This window comes from Stegodyphus dumicola, chromosome X1 (assembly GCF_044657685.1).
Source record: "Stegodyphus dumicola isolate Sdum_Otavi_A_Nest chromosome X1, ASM4465768v1".
NCBI lineage: Eukaryota > Metazoa > Arthropoda > Arachnida > Araneae > Eresidae > Stegodyphus > Stegodyphus dumicola.
Genome location: NC_140780.1, coordinates 131,813,989 through 131,830,144, shown reverse-complemented (window position 1 = coordinate 131,830,144; position 16,156 = coordinate 131,813,989). Strand labels below are relative to the sequence as shown.

The window sequence follows — 16,156 nt, the reverse complement described above, 5'->3', positions numbered from 1 at the left end:
TGAATGTGATATTTGGATTGGAGCCTGATTGCTGAAACAGGAAGGGTTCCACATGCTGTTGCCACAGTGTTGGTAGCTCTGGATTGTCTATAGATTGATCACAGAGTTTCGTAATGCCTATGTATTGCATAGATGTTAATGAACTGAACTTTCTTATTGTTGCAGGGGCTGGATATGCAACTAAATCATCATTAATGAGTCCACTTACACCATGGAAGAATGGATCGTAGTGACACATGGGCTCACGAGCGACCCTCCCCCCATATATGAAATTCAGTGAGATACATTCAGCATGATTTCACTGTTTGGTTGCATGCATGGTTTCAGAAACCTTCCCCTCCAAAATCAACAATGGCAGAAAAAGCTCTTTGTAACTGGTTGCATAAAAGACAAGCCCCACTCTGAATGACCTCCAAGACAATTAGAACCATGTTTGGAGGCTGCAACATCTGTCAAATTTTTGCCAAAAATGTCTATTCATGAGTGGTCACAGGAATTGGCTGTTTCATACTCAACATTACAGAAACATATAACAAAGGATTTGCAATTAAAAGCATTTAAACTTTCATTTGTAAATGAATTAAGTGATAGTGACGTGCAAGAATGTCAGCAGGCTTGTGGGCAAATGCTCAATGTCTTTACAACTTTTCCTTCAAGGGGGAGAGTGTTTTTCTCAGGTGAGTGTGCAATGTATTGCAGTGCAAAAGCCAGAAACATTTATTTCTGGGGAAAAGCAAACCTACATTTTTATGAAGAACAAAACCCACCACGTGTTACGATCTGGTCTGCAGTGTTTGGAAAGCAATTGGTAGGTCCTATTTTTTTGACGGTGCTGTGAATCATGTAATGTATCTCAACATGTTGTGTGATTAGTTTATTCCATATCTGTATAATTTTGGGCACTTCTTGTCCATGTATGGTTCCAGCACTATGGTGCACCAGCCCATTATGCTATTGCCATTTTAGACTATCTTAATGAGGTATTTCCTGATAAATGAACTAGACAGGATTCTGTTTATTTGTGAGCACCTTTGGCATCAAAGTCTTGAACTGTCATCTTGGGACAATGCATTGTGGGGGTTCGTTAAACAGAAGGTTGCTGCCACATGTTATGAGACAGTTGACAAACTTAAGGATGCTGTGTGACATGCATTTACTGCCATCATGCTAGCAGTGTAGATGAGAATTTCACATTGTTCATGGAAGAGAATCATACTGTGTTATGAAAATGTAATGTACACACAGGCACTTTGTAATAAATAGTAAAATTATCATTCTACCTCAAAGTTATCCTCTGCTGTAATACCACATTAATACAGTGCGATGATCTTTGAATATGTGGACATGTGATAGGGATAATGGGACTATGGGATCACTCTGTACAATATTAACTTCTTAATGCACTCAACCAAGTTAACTGAGGTATACCTAATTAAATTATTTCTGCACATCTGCGTACATTTAAAAATGTTTTTCAATTAAGAATACAGCAGATTATATCCACTAAAAGTAAAGAAAGAGGTTGAGTTAAAATAAATAATTAAAATTTATGGAAAAAGACCATTTTCTGAATTTTTATTGCTGCATTTAGGGGTTAATGTGGGCTTCTGTCTTAATGCTTGCCTTTACAGGAATGTGGAGGTCAAGATTAAATACCATAAGGAGCAAAGCCATACCCATAGTGCTGGGTTCACCAAACTTGATTTCAGGTTAAATTATAGTATGCTCATAAATGTCATTCACCTGGTATTTTACATCTAAACATGGCCATTTGACTTTCATATAAGTAGAAGTGGGCTGGACACCAGAAGTTCACCATTGGATGTACAGGTGTAGTTTCAGTGCATCAACTGTGTAAATTCCCTGCAAGTTTGATGGGGATCACCCCTGGGGATAGATTCAAGAGTACCCCATCTCTTTATCTGCCACTGAACCACATGAGAGGACTGTGGTATGGTCTCATAGATTAAAGAGTATCCCATCTCTTTACCTACCACTGAAACACAAGAGAGAACTTCCAGCTTTCTGGTGTTTTTAAAGCCTGCATGCTTTACAAACATCCATGTGTTTTTCAAGAATTGAATCTAGGCCAAATGAAACCCAGATTTTGCAGCTCCCCATGAATTTGATCTTGTGAGAACATTATAGAAGTATAGTACAGCTTTTCGTGAATTTTTCAGCTTGTTCCATATGGGTTTGGTTCACTTCACTGCAAAGCTTTTTAAATTATAAGCCTTAAAACTTTCCTTTTTCCAGTAATATCTTTAGTAGTTTAACTTACCTTCTTTTAACACTGTTTAACTTTCATGAGTGTATTTTCTGCAATGGAAACAAACTTGCAAATGTTTTGTCTTTCAGACTTACTGAGTTAATATTTCCCTTCGATTTCACATTGTATGGTTTGCTATGTGTCAGAATTACTTCTTTTATATCTGCTTTATCTTTTTTTTTAATCCACTGCTATGTCAGAGGGCAAATCTACTTTTTTGCTGGAAGTGCTTGAATATTTTTGGTTATATGTTTTGCCATGAGGGTTTTTTTTTTTTTTTTTTTTTTTTTTTTAAAGTTTCAGAAGTTTTTGCATGTATGAAATGTGAAATGAAATATTTGAGATTGGTGTAGATCAGCTCTTAATTTAAAATCTTCTATAAATTATTTTACTTTTGTCCCCATGTTAATACACATTAATCTTCTGTGGACTAGTTAAGACAAGTACTGATAAATTAATATTGCTTAATGCTTTCAAGTATCAAAGAAAAGGCACCTGTTTGGCGCAAATTGATCTGAATTATTCAGTGGGAGCTCTAAAGGAAGCATTGTTACACTTAACAAGGCAGTCTTAACAAGTGTATTTGTACAGTCTAAAAATGTAGCACTGTGAAATATTTGATAATGGTAAATGTATACTTTTGAGTACTGAATATTTGAAAACATTGTTCTTGCTAAAATAGGGTAAATTTTTCAGTGTAGCAAATTTGTTTTAAATTACTTAATGAAATACATCAAAATGAATTTATTGCCTATAAAATACATTATTCATTGTTATGTAATGTTGTTTGCTAGTGGTTCTGTAAATTTTGAGAAGAATAATGATCTAAGAATAAAGAAAAACTTATTTTACTTTGGGAACTTAAAAAATGGAAAAAAAAATTCTGGTACTATCCAATGTATGAGTGGGGAATCCAAAATAAAGTTACAAAAGTAATAGAAAATTTTTATTAACAATATTCAGAAAATACAAAAGGGAATTAATAGAAGAAGACTTAAGAAGGATAACACTATCACTCAACATACAAGTGGTGCTTACGTCAGATGGCTTCACATAATCTTGTCAAAGTGGTACAATAACGATCAGTAAGATGTTATGGCCACACTTCAAATACTTGATCGAGATAACAAATCACTGCTTGCACCTCCAAGCGAGATCACTTTTCTAAATGTCTTGCCATTTTAGTCGCTCTGATGTGTCTGTGAACTTACTCGACCTATCCACACAAGTGCTGCTAGATAAGAAGTGCCATCTGTCTCCACTCTGAGGAAAAGTATTACCTACACAATAATTACTTTTGTAATGCTGATGCTTGTAATTTTCTTTCTTTCTTTTTTTTTTTTGGAACTACCTACATATTTAGCCAAAGACCATTGTTGACAATGTTTTCAGATTTGATTGATTGCCAGAGATGGATAAGCAAATTTACAATCTACAAAAATATTCATCATCAAATTTCACCAAATATTCAAAACATGATGCACCCATAGAAATTGTTTAATGTCTTAGCCGTCTTTTCATAGTACAAAAAGTGCAAAATTTACTTTTTGTAAAAATGTAAGATATATTATTAATTAAAAAATAATTACAAAATAACATCATACAACAGTTTATGAAAATCCTATTATCTTAACCCTTTGACATGCGCAATATTATTTTTATAATTTTTTAACTAAAAACTAGAAATTGAATACAGAGTTGCCAACTCTCCCGATTTTCGTCGGCTCTCCCGCCAACCCGATTTACAATATATTTCTTCCGAATTTTTCTTATTCTTAAAATTTCTCACATTTTTTTATGGAACTTGGCTTAATAAACTTTGTTATATGAACAAAAAAAAAAAAAAAAAAAAAAAAAAAAGATTTTGGACATCTGAAAGCAATTGAATTTTTTCTAGATTATATCTAAAACAAAACCTTGCGAATCAGATAACTTCTGCTTTGTGAGTGAGAGCACATACGTATCCAGAAACATTGTTCTCCAATGGGTATCAAGCTCCAGTGCATGTCATCTGGCATATATTAACCAATAAAGACAAAGCAAGCTGTTATTTGGATGCTCTTTAGTTATTTCGTTCATTTTGTCCCGAGTTGTGTGAATATACGTGCCTTCGGGAAATAGTTTTAGAAATTATCATCTTTTGTTATGTCTGCGAGAAAGGTGAAATACTCGTGTACGTTTCAAAAATCGCACACAGTTGACTTTCCTTCCATTATTTCCTCAAGGAAATGTAATAAATTTGCGATGTGTACCGCCTGTCATTGCAATTTTTTGATTTCGCACAGTGGAAGGGCGGATGTTCTCAAACATGTGCGTACACTAAAACACAAGGACAACAGGAGTTGTTTTGAAAAAAAATGGAAAATTAAATTTTTCTTCGGAAACAGAGGACCAAAAAGTTATTAATGCAGAATGTCTGTCCTCTGCCTTTTTACTGGAACACAACCTGCCACTGAAAGCATCGGATCACACTGCAGCTTTATTTATAAAAATGTTTCCCAATAGTAAAATCACTAAGAAATACTCAAGTGCAAGAACCAAAACAGGTGCAATTGTTAAAGAAATGCGTTTGAAAAACAAATCTTCAGTTATTGCTTGCATTAAAACAGCTCCGTTCTGCCTCTCTATGGATGGAAGCAATAATACCGATTCAAAACTGTATCCAATTGTTAATCCTTTTTTTAATCCAGAGTCTTCAGAAACTGAGTGCAGTTTATTTTCTGTCCCCACTTTAGAAAGACACTTGACAGGCTTTAATATAGCACAGCTAATTATTAAAACTTTAAAAGAAAACACAGTCCCTCTGGATAACTGCTTAGCAGTTGGTGCCGATAATGCACCAGTATTGGTAGACTTGAAGACTGGTATTGCAGGCATCTTAAGAAAGGAAAATTCAGATTTATAGATTATGAGGTGCACCTGTCACCTCTTACATTTAGCAGCTGAAAAAGGGGCAGCTTTATTACCAATAAATGTGGATGAACACATTGTTGATATTTATTATTATCTTAAAAGAAGTTCTAAAAGGAAGGAAAAATTGAAACAGTTCCAACAGCTGCATAACAGCAGTTTACAATTAGAAAACTTGGATGAAGCTATAAAATCAGCTAGGATTGACACCTAGTGGAGTTTAATTGGAAAACTGAAAGGTGCTGATGGAATTTTAAAATATAGTGAACTGTCTAGAATTATGTTGGCCATCTTGACAGTTCCCCATAGTAATGCAGAGTGTGAGAGAATATTCAGTGTTGTTGCGAAAATGAGGACTAAATTTAGATCTAATATTAGCGATGACACATTAAAAAAACTTTTATTAGCGAAAGCAGGCCTACATGGCAATTGCTATGAACAAAATTATGAAGTTTCTTAAAGAAAGCAAAATCTGCCAGTGTTTATAACATTTGTACGAAAACTGATTAAAGTGTCTTTTTTTAAATCAGTTTTTTAAGTGTATTTTTTTTGTTGTTGTTTTGTTTTCTTAAACGATGCAAAAGTTAAAGTTATTTTTGTGTTGCTTGCATTTAAGAATTAGTTACTATTTAAAGTTAATTCATTATTAAAAGCTATATTTTTATCATTTAAAAAGTCTTTTTAACATTGTGAAAAATCTCGTGATTTTTGAGTGTCAAAGGTTGTCAAGTATGTGAATATTATGATCCTAGAGACAAATAATATATGAATTTAAAAAAATCTACTCTTGCCCGTTGTTCTGTGGGTGGTGGTCACACTGTGAAACCACCGCACGTCTAGGACTTTGAAACTTACTGATGTAGTAGGAAAAAAAAACTTACAATTTCCCACGCGCGTTTCCAGTAAATGATGAAATTTACGGATTTAAAAGAAATGCATGCAAGAATTCAATTATATATAATTTTTTTACATTATTTTACAAAGTAAATCATCAGAAAAAATTTAAAAATAAACATTTATGTAATTTTTCTATAGCAGTGAAAATATAAGTACCTACATAATAAGGAAATTTGGATGAATGGATTAAAAGACTCAATAAAATAAAGATAAAAAAGAACTCTTTTTTTTTTTTTCCCCCTCAAAGAACAAATTTTTTTTTTATGACACTGTTCAAAGCATGTTTTGTCTCTTTGGTACATGCATAGACCCACATTGCATGTTTCGCACATACACCTTGTTCTATGAGGTTTCTTCCTTGTGCTACAAAATGTACACTGCCTGGATTTAAACTTCACTGGTATATGTCCAGCGTTATTTGGTTTCTTTTCATCTGGCACATGAAATTTGTGGTTTTTTATGTTAATGGGGGCGGCTTGGTCTTTTTGGCTTTGTACGGATCATTCGTTTCCCATTCATACTTATTTTATTCATAGTTTGTCCCAAAATATTCAGAAAATACTTTTAATTAAAATAAAACTTTTACACAATTTCTATTTTTAATTAAAGCAAAGTATATTTACATTAAATTTAAACCACAGGAAATAATTTATAAAATCACACTACTAGCGTGGGGAGCAAGTGTGTTGATGTCAGAGAAAAGTATTTGGAAAAGAAAGACCTTTTTACTGGGCAGGTGCATGTATTGTTTAGTAATAAAATAACTGTGTGATTTCAAAGCCCTTTATCTATATCCGGGTAAAAATAAACATTTCTGTTTGAAAATCAAGCGAACGCCATTGAAAAGCAAACACCAGTGGTTTCAAGGTGTGACCACTGAGCCTCTAGAGGATTGTAAGCATTGTGACACAATGCTCTAGTGGCGCAGTGGTCGCGCCCTGAAACTGCATAGCAAATGCCATATATAGAGAGGATTTTTTTCATATATGCAGTTTAATTACTGCAATTTTTTATTGTTTATGATAGAAATCATGATGTGCGATGACTTTTAAAATTCAAAATTGTTTATATTAATATATAAACAATAAATATTTGTTATATAAATATAACAAAATTGTTTATATAATAAGGAAGTTATTTTGTCTCATCGAAAACGAATTTTAAAAGGCATCCGATCTGAATTATTAATACCTAAAACATATATGATTCTACAGTCATTTTGTGTTATTTAGATGTAAAAGATCAGTAATCAGTTAATTTTCACTCAAAAATTTCGGGAAAAAGAGGAGGAAAAAATTCGGAAAATGTCAAAGGGTTAAGTAGGAATCATGTCTAGCAAAAAATGTCACAGAAGGTATGTCTGACACTATGACATTTAATGCCATGGAAATGAAGAGCAGTAGCTTAATTTTAACTAAAAAAATGGTGGAATGCGTTCATTCCCTCCATTAGAGGCTAATAATAATCCTAATATGATCTTAGTTTGTAGTTTTGTAACCTCGATCTTCAGTAATTAGGGCTAGGTTTTGTAAGGAAGTTACAAAGTAACTGCTCTTTCTATTTATCTCTTGCATTTTGAAAAAAATGATTAAAATTTAAAACCTGCTTTCTGCAAAACAGCAAAGAGTTTCAAAGTTGCAAAACTGGTTATATTAATGACCATATATAAAACATTAAAAGAAATCCGAGTTCATCAAAATGACTCTATCAAAATGGTAGAATAAAAGACATTGCAGAGCAGCATGATACCACATAGATTCCTATTTAAGTGAATTTATGTGGTAATGAGTTCATGAAGTAGGAGCCAGTTCTGTTGTTATATATTCCATTAGGGTTGCTTGACTGCTGGAGTATTGGCGTTAGTTGCAACGAATTTGTCGGATAATCTCAAAGCCTGAGCTCATACTAATTCAGAAGTCAAACAACAAAAATCAGTGTTATATTTTCAAATTTTCACAGGACTAGTTTCGATGATTTTACCGAACCACCATCCTCAGCTGCAAAAGTGCAAATGAATGAGATAGGATATAATGAGCTTATAGTTAGTTATTATAAGTCATTTTCAAGATTTGTGTTTGATTATCTAAATTCAGTATAGTGATCTGGTATTATCAAATTAAATAGACAATATTTTGTTCCTTCATTTATCCAACAAAATCATTGGTGCATTTTTGATGGGAACACTATCAGCTTTCATGGTTGAAGGGAAATGCATAAATGCCAGAGTTAAGAATTCATAAAACCTTTAAATTTACCTATGTATCAGAACATAGTATGTAAGCATGAAAAATATGTATTGTAGTATTTTGGGAGCCATTTTAATATTTGCGTATATAGTCTTATATTGTATGATACTAAACATGACTCTTTCAAATTTATTTATAGCTAGAACGTATTGGGCCTCAGCACCAAGCTGGCAGTGATAGTTTATTGACTGGAATAGCATTTTTTAAAATGAGAGAGGTAATCTCAGACTTTTTTTATTTTTTTGGTCATGTGTTCCATATTAAATAAAAGTAGGGTAAATCTGGATTTAAATAGGAATTAAGAGTATTTTTGCAATGGTTTTAGTGATTTACACAATATTTACAATTGTTTAAAAAATAAATATGGAATTTATAGAATTTATGCACAGTTTTGGACAAGTGAATGTTGCTTTTTAAATAGCTGATATAATATAATAATATAAAACATAATAATACCAATGAAATATTTCCTGCAGTTCCTTTTTTGTGTATGCTAAAATTAAGAAACTATTATATTTTCTTTTATTATGCTATTGAGTTATGCTTTTGCAACATAGCAATGTCTGAAATCCAAAAATATGCACATGAGTATTGGTAAGTCTTGAAACTGTTTTATTCAGAATAACGTGACTGTGGGCCCTGTAATATATGTATATATATATATATATATATATATATTGTGAAATCATTGCCTTTATACAAATATTTTTTGCCCTTTTTTTATTATTAATAGTGTTAGCAATAATTTTTCTGGAGATATTAAAATTGTGATTAATTAATTTCATTGTTTTGAAATCGAAAAGTCTTCTTTTAGGAAATAAATTAAGATTGTTGAGATTAAGAATTTGTAGGTCGAGATAATCTGTATGTGGGTTTGTTAGTTTTAGATATCTTGTTTTTAGTTTCATTGTAATTATTAATGTCGGTGATGTCAATAATGTACCTGTAGGTAAATTAAAGAAGTTCTGATTTAAGGTAATTGTTAATAAAATTATATTTCATAATAAAGAGGAACAGGTTACAGATTGAAGGTAAATAGTTTGTTCCCATAGGAATACCATTAATTTGTAGAAAAATTTCATTTTGATATTTAATAAAACTGTGAACAAGTATACAATTAAGATAAGATTGAAATTAATTCAGTTTTTAATGCTAAGAAATAGGTGGTAGATCTCAATATAACTATTGTAAATTTAAGTGGCAAAGTGATATAAAAGTTCTCAAAATCGTAGCATTTAATATTGTAAAGTTGTTGTCTAGTAATAGATTTAATAACTTTCATTTAATTGCTGATAATTCAGTTGTTATGTATTCTAATATTAATTTTCTTCTGAAACTCAATGCAAACTTTTTGAGGATTTTGGTGCCATTAATGTCAATCGCCTTTTTTGTAATTACTTACTTCATTAGCAATGAATCTGAGTATAATTGGATTTTTATGGAATTTTAAAAGTGTATACAAACTGGAGAATTTATTATAGTGTGATATACCAGTAATTTTAGGGGTTTTTTGTGTGAAATGCTTTAAATCTGTTAATAAGTAAGTTTTCTTGACTTTTAGAGATCTGGCTAGTAATCTTGTTATTAATTTCATTGCTAATAATATTTTGATAGAACTTGTTTCATGAATTTGTTAAGTTGTTGGTTTTTAATAATATAGTACAAAGTCCAAAATCCAGATGTCCATTATCCGGAATGATCTAAAATCCGGACCTCAAAGCCACAAACATCATTTTTTCCCTTTTAATTAATGCTTTATGCATGCACATTTGATTTTTCCTTCCACGATAAAACATGTGGAGATTTTCACTTAAAAATTCCGATTCTTAATTTTACTTAGGCACTAAATAAAATACCTCATTATGGAAAAACAATCATGTAAGCATAAATTTGTGAGATTAATAATTTGGCTCCTTAGCTGAGTATCTGCTTGGCATACATCTCAAACCAAAACATTCACTTATTTTATATCTCCGATGCCAACCTAGTGAGTTATTATTTATTATATTTTGCTTTCATCACAGCATGTTTATCAATACATTACAGCTTCAGTAATAACTCATGCTGTGATGTCTAAACTATTTTTATATTAGTAATTGAATAACAAGAGTATGGCAACTTTTTATGCTAACATTATGCTTGGCGATGACTATAGATTTTTAAATGCTCTAAGAAATGTTGACGAGGAAAAATTCAACAAAAATTTATTTTCATATGCTAAAAATAAATTTTTTTAATGAAACTCCATAGGCCAAAAGATTACATTTAGTGCTATTTTTAATTAAGAATAACTGATATGTTATTCACCATAAACCTAGAAGCGGCGGCAGAATATGTTGGCACCAGACAGCAGCATTTAGGGAAGACGAAATTTTTGGAATTTGGGGAAGCACCGAGTGGCAAAATTAAGGGATGAGAAGTTTTTATGATTTAGTAAAAACACTTTGATCCAAAGTTTAGGCATGGTGAAAATTTAGAACTTAGGAAAGCGCTTTGTAGCAGAATGTAGGACCCGTAGAGACTGCAACCAGCAGTATTGAGCGCTGGCCCTAGATAAAGCGTTACGTATATGTGGGAGTTTATTTATTCAGGACTCGGATTAGTTTGAAGTATGTGCAAGAAATAAACGTAGGCATAGTAAGTAACTAAACTAATACAATTCTGGCTTAATTCAGAACGCAATAGGAGCAAGACAAAATTTAGCGAATCAACTTGGCTTTCGTTGCCAATCTTGTGATAGACAGCCAATAATGTATAACGAAAGCTATTAATCTAGGCTAAAATTATGTTTACTAATTCTAAGGCATTTCAATTAATGTAGCAAACTGCGCTGCTCCTTGATCTTCTAATTAGATCCAGCTTATTATTTTTTGCAGACTGTTATTATTACGGCACTTTTATAAAAACTAAGCTTGAACTTTCGATTATGTCGAAAAGAGTTTCCAACTCTGGAGTTGCCAAAGGATCTACAAAGCAAAACCATGTTTCAATGTCCATTAAACAAAAAGTGGAATTGCTGGTAAAATGGATAAAGGCATATCCGTCTCAAAATTATGCGAGGAGTATGGCATTGGAAAGTCCGCTGTATATGTCACAAAAGAAAAAGGAACTTTTTGAATTTTTTGTGGAAGCATCTTAAACAACTTACGTTGAAAGAAATGTTTAATAAGGTAAACAAATAAATATTAAGCTTTTTTTGTAAATTTTGATACGCTTTAGATCATAATTGTTCTTTATTTCATAAATTACGATTTCATATTTTTAATTGTATAATTTCCGCATGCCATCTTGCCAGATTTAAATTGATGATCTATTATCCAGAAAAATCCCAAATCCAGAATCGCTGAAGTCCCGACCAATCCGGATTTTGGACTTTGTACTGCAGGAAGATCTTCAGTAATAATGTTCTTGTGAGCCTGGTTAATGTATTTCTCAAAGCTTGATTCATAGCAGAAGCAAGGTGGGTCAGTAAATGGTTCTTTGTCATGGTTGGTAATACTATTTAATTTTTTGCTGTATTTGAGGCAATTTTGGCGTTTGAGTTTTTAAATGTGAATTTTTTGAGTAATATATTAAATTCAATAAAATCAAAATTAGGATTCATAAAATCAATTTTACAATAGTTAATATTATTAGTTTTGTTTTTGTATTTTATGAGATTTTTACCCTGGTTAGTGCAAATTTTATAGTACAGAGGAGTTGCTGTTTAAAAAATTATCAGTTACTAATAGCTCTTTGTTTTCTAACATGAAGATAATTTTTTATAATTTCTGTAACTAAGTTATTGCTATTGAATTTATTAGTATTTTTTCTGAATAAGTCAGAAAATGATGCAAAAGTTTTTCACTTTTTCATTCCCATGGCAATCTCTGTTGGTTTTAATTCCGAAAAGTTGTAAATTTTCATAATTGCTGGTAAGTTTATGCTGTAAAGGAAAGTTAGGGTTTCATTCATATGAATAAATTTTTTTGAATTTCAGCATTTAATATTTTTCTTGATTAAGTTTTGCTTTAGTATTGGGAATAATTTCCAAGCTTTCAGTTTTCATATTATTAAAATTATACTGTTTAAAATACTCCATGTCAGCAGTGTAGTATGCATTTTCTTTATTAATTTTATTTGTGTTATAATTTTTAATTAAGGATCTGTGGTTATTGATTATGAGAATGAGAAAAGTTTTGCTTTGTCTAATGTATTCTTCATCACAGCTATTGCAAGTGATGACATAATACAGTTAAATGTTTTTTAAAAGGTTTGTTCAGAATTTGCTGATAAATTGGGTGTTGTAGCATTGCTAGCTAATACAGATCAATCAGTTGGTATTTTTATGGTTGAAAATATTAACATCTTTGAAGCAAGCCATGAATGGAAACAGTATTCCAGGGGCTGGCTGAATACTGGGTAAAGTAATGAAACTATGCCTAATCAACAGTGAAAAGCCAAAAAATACAAAAATAACATGAAAAATACATAATTACCAAATGAAAAACACTAATACAGAAAGTCATAAAAATTCCACATGAGTATGTAGATGTCTTAAAAATGGAACTGTAAAATAAAATTAAATTTTTTGGCAAAGTGCAGTAGGAGCAGCAGGCCTTCTAATACAAAAATGAATAAATACAATGTAAAAAGCAGTTCAAAATCTAATCCGATTGCATGCTGCAAGCAGCAACAAGTATTGGTAATAATGCGAAGTAAAATAAAAAATATGTGTTTATATGTATAAAAAATATGTATGTAATAGGATGACTTGGAGAGAGCTGCAATGGATTGCTGATGGTTCTTTGCATTATAATAACTTGGAGAGACCTTTACTGCATAGTTAGTAAGATGACACTCACAGACAGACATAGCTGTAAATTTCACACAATTTAATTCCTCAATAATTAATTCTGAGAAGACATAGCCTTTTTCATTTCACATCGTTATTGTAGGTGCGTTATGCACCCCACAATTTTATACAGATTATATTTTTAGACAATGGACAATAGCTGGCAGAGGCGAGTGAACTAGCACCTTAATGAGAAGAGAGCTGAAGCAAAAGTGTGCAGTCATCCAACATAGAAGCTCACAAAGGGAAGGTTTCAGTTTAAGTTGCTTATTAAGTGAAATTTTATGTTTTTGAAATTTTAAGTTCAAATTCTGAATTAGTATCTGGATTATGCAAGTTATGTAAGATAGATTGATCTAGAAGTGATGTAGTCCAGAAAAGGACATTACTATTTTTAGAATAGAAAGGGGGAATTAAGAAGCTATTCCTAGTTTAAATTATAATTTTGATTTACAAATTTTTATCTTACACACACATTTACACATGTATGCAATAATGTTATAGAAACATTGATAGTATAACTATTGATTCATAATGAAAAGCAAACTTGACATCAGAGGCAGATTAAGTATTAATGGTTATTTCAACTGACATTTGTGGCCATTATTCTTTTGGCACTCTAATCACGCTTATTTCAAAACATTTACGTTTTTTTATATTGTTGGAATAGGAAGCAAACAGCATAGCAAAGTTTTAATGGCAAGAGAAGTAGAAGCAAAGTGCCTGTAGTTATCCAATATGACAGCTTATTAAAAGAAAGGTTCTGTTTCAAGTTCCGAATTAGGTACGTCATCATCGTTATGCAAAAGTCATATAATATATAAAGTAGTTATTATTTTTAGAAAAGAGAGTGGAAGTACCCAAATTAAAATTAGGAATTAAGGGGCTATTGCTAATTAAATTATAGTTTGATTTATATATTTTATCATAACATATTCCTTTCCTTCAATGAGAAAAAAGCTGGGTGACTATTTTTTTAAGAGATTAAGTGCCAAAGTGTTACCTTATGAAAAGAAACATTACTTGTAAAATACAATCAAAAGTTGCAAAATATACACTTTTGTAATATTTTAGTCTTACTAAAATTTTCAGTTGAAAAGTCTTTTTGTTTTAGAATCCACATGTTATTTGTTCAGGGAAGACTTCAAAACTTTTCATAGAGTATCGCAATTATAAAAATTTTATATGTGCATTATAATCACAACAAACTTCAAACTTTAACATTAATTTCCATATTTAAAAAGTACTTTCTAACTTCATAAATATAACAGTAATATTGTTGAAGTTATGGTTTCACTGTTATTATCACTCTTCTAATTTTCTTGTTTTAGACAAACTGGAAGGTCCCCACAGCTTTCTTCTTTATCCATCTATTTGGGCATATGCACTTTAACTGATGTATTAATTTTAATGAGCGATTAAGGAACACTTTGCAGTTATTTGAAAAGGCCTCCATTCCTTATATAAGGTAACTGGCCTTTGTGAATTACATTAAAACATTCCATTATATATATATATATATATATATATATATATATCACAACCACATTCAATATTTAAAAAACAACAATAAAAATACTTCTGTATAAAAGATTGCATGTTTTCATGGGAGCCTTCAAAGTTTATATTGTATGAGAATGGTAAAAGGATCATTTGTGCAGAGGTAAAAACCTTCCTTTGTTTTTTAACCAGAACTTCCTCAACATACTGTATATAAAATTACATACTTATACAATTATTAATTAATTATAGCATTCCTTCTCCATAATTTCAAATTAATTTCATAAATTCTTAGTATTTCTAAATTCTTTATAGCAATACTGAATACTTAACACTGCATATTTTGTATATTACATTGAAAACACAATTTTTGTCATTTTCTATACCCAAAGTTAGTTGATTCATTTTTTATATTTTACATCGTTTCAGTAGGTGAATAAAAATATGTAAAGATAACCAATTATCTCAAATTTATTTGTTCAGGTTTCCCAAATACTTAGCTTCCTGCATTATCCATATAGACAATACATCCCCAAAATCATCCATTGCCAGATTTGCACATGTTCCAAAATATGCAGAGGAAATCTTATACAAGCTAAGTATTAGCCTGGTTAACAAAACTGGAGGTGTAGGGAAAATTTGCTACAGAGGCACCTCCTTCTAATTTTTACCATAGTACTTATTATTAGTAATAATTATATCTCAAGCAAAGTATATTTCCTATAAAGTATTTTGTAAATAATCTTATAATTCAACATTTAAATATTCATTCAAAATTGAAAAGATTTTAATAAAGTTAAAATTTTCCAGTACCTCTGCAACAGTTTGTTTTTATTTTAGATTTATTACATTAGTTTATGCAGCATGTCACTTCAGTTTATCTCTGTTGAGGTAAAGTGGGTAGAACAAGTTACTGTCTTTAAACACATGCCATAATGATGATGGCTGAACCAGTTAGTGTAATGCATTACTGAATGATATCACTAGAAGAGTAAAGTGGAGTTGAATATTTTATTCCTGTGTCTAATTTTATCTACTAAAGGCCTAGAATTGGAAAAACAATTACATAAAATTTTACATACAAAGGGGGATTTTGAGGCTTCCAATAAAAGTGGCGACCATGCACAGGTGCTGCATTTGTTTCTGTGCCAATCAGCCCCTGCCAGATATTCAGATGCTGGCCATAAGAGTGATAGTTGCAGTTTTCTTTCCCTGGATTTGTAATAAAGAAAAGTATGTGGAGTAATCTCGGTTCTATCTGAACTAGAAGAGTAGAAAAAATGTACATCGTTTGGAAAGTTACAAGTTTTCATATGCAGAGATTTAAAGAGTATTACAAATTCTTGGCTTAAACATTCTGCATCTCTACTATAGTAACATTTGTAATATCTGTATCTACTAATATTATTTTTAGTGGCAAGTTCGCCTGCAATAGTATTGCGTTCCCAGCCATACCATTTCCAACAAACTTCCAATTACAGTTTTTAATATGATAAAATA

General features: G+C 31.2%; 1 protein-coding gene across 5 annotated transcripts in view; it reads left to right on the top strand.

Annotated features, from left to right (window-relative positions):
- The window catches only part of LOC118194895 (CCR4-NOT transcription complex subunit 7-like), a 43,415-nt gene that overhangs the window by 24,092 nt on the left and 3,167 nt on the right, over positions 1–16,156 (top strand). For 2 of the 5 annotated variants that reach the window (XM_035366106.2, XM_035366120.2), the window contains one exon: positions 8,462–8,539. In XM_035366106.2, the coding sequence (XP_035221997.1) occupies positions 8,462–8,539 (78 nt within the window). Of the gene's footprint in view, positions 1–8,461; positions 8,540–11,643; positions 11,783–13,826; positions 13,941–14,487; positions 14,625–16,156 lie in introns of all 5 variants that reach the window. The other 3 variants (XR_015038734.1, XR_004759172.2, XM_035366113.2) reach the window with 3 other exon arrangements.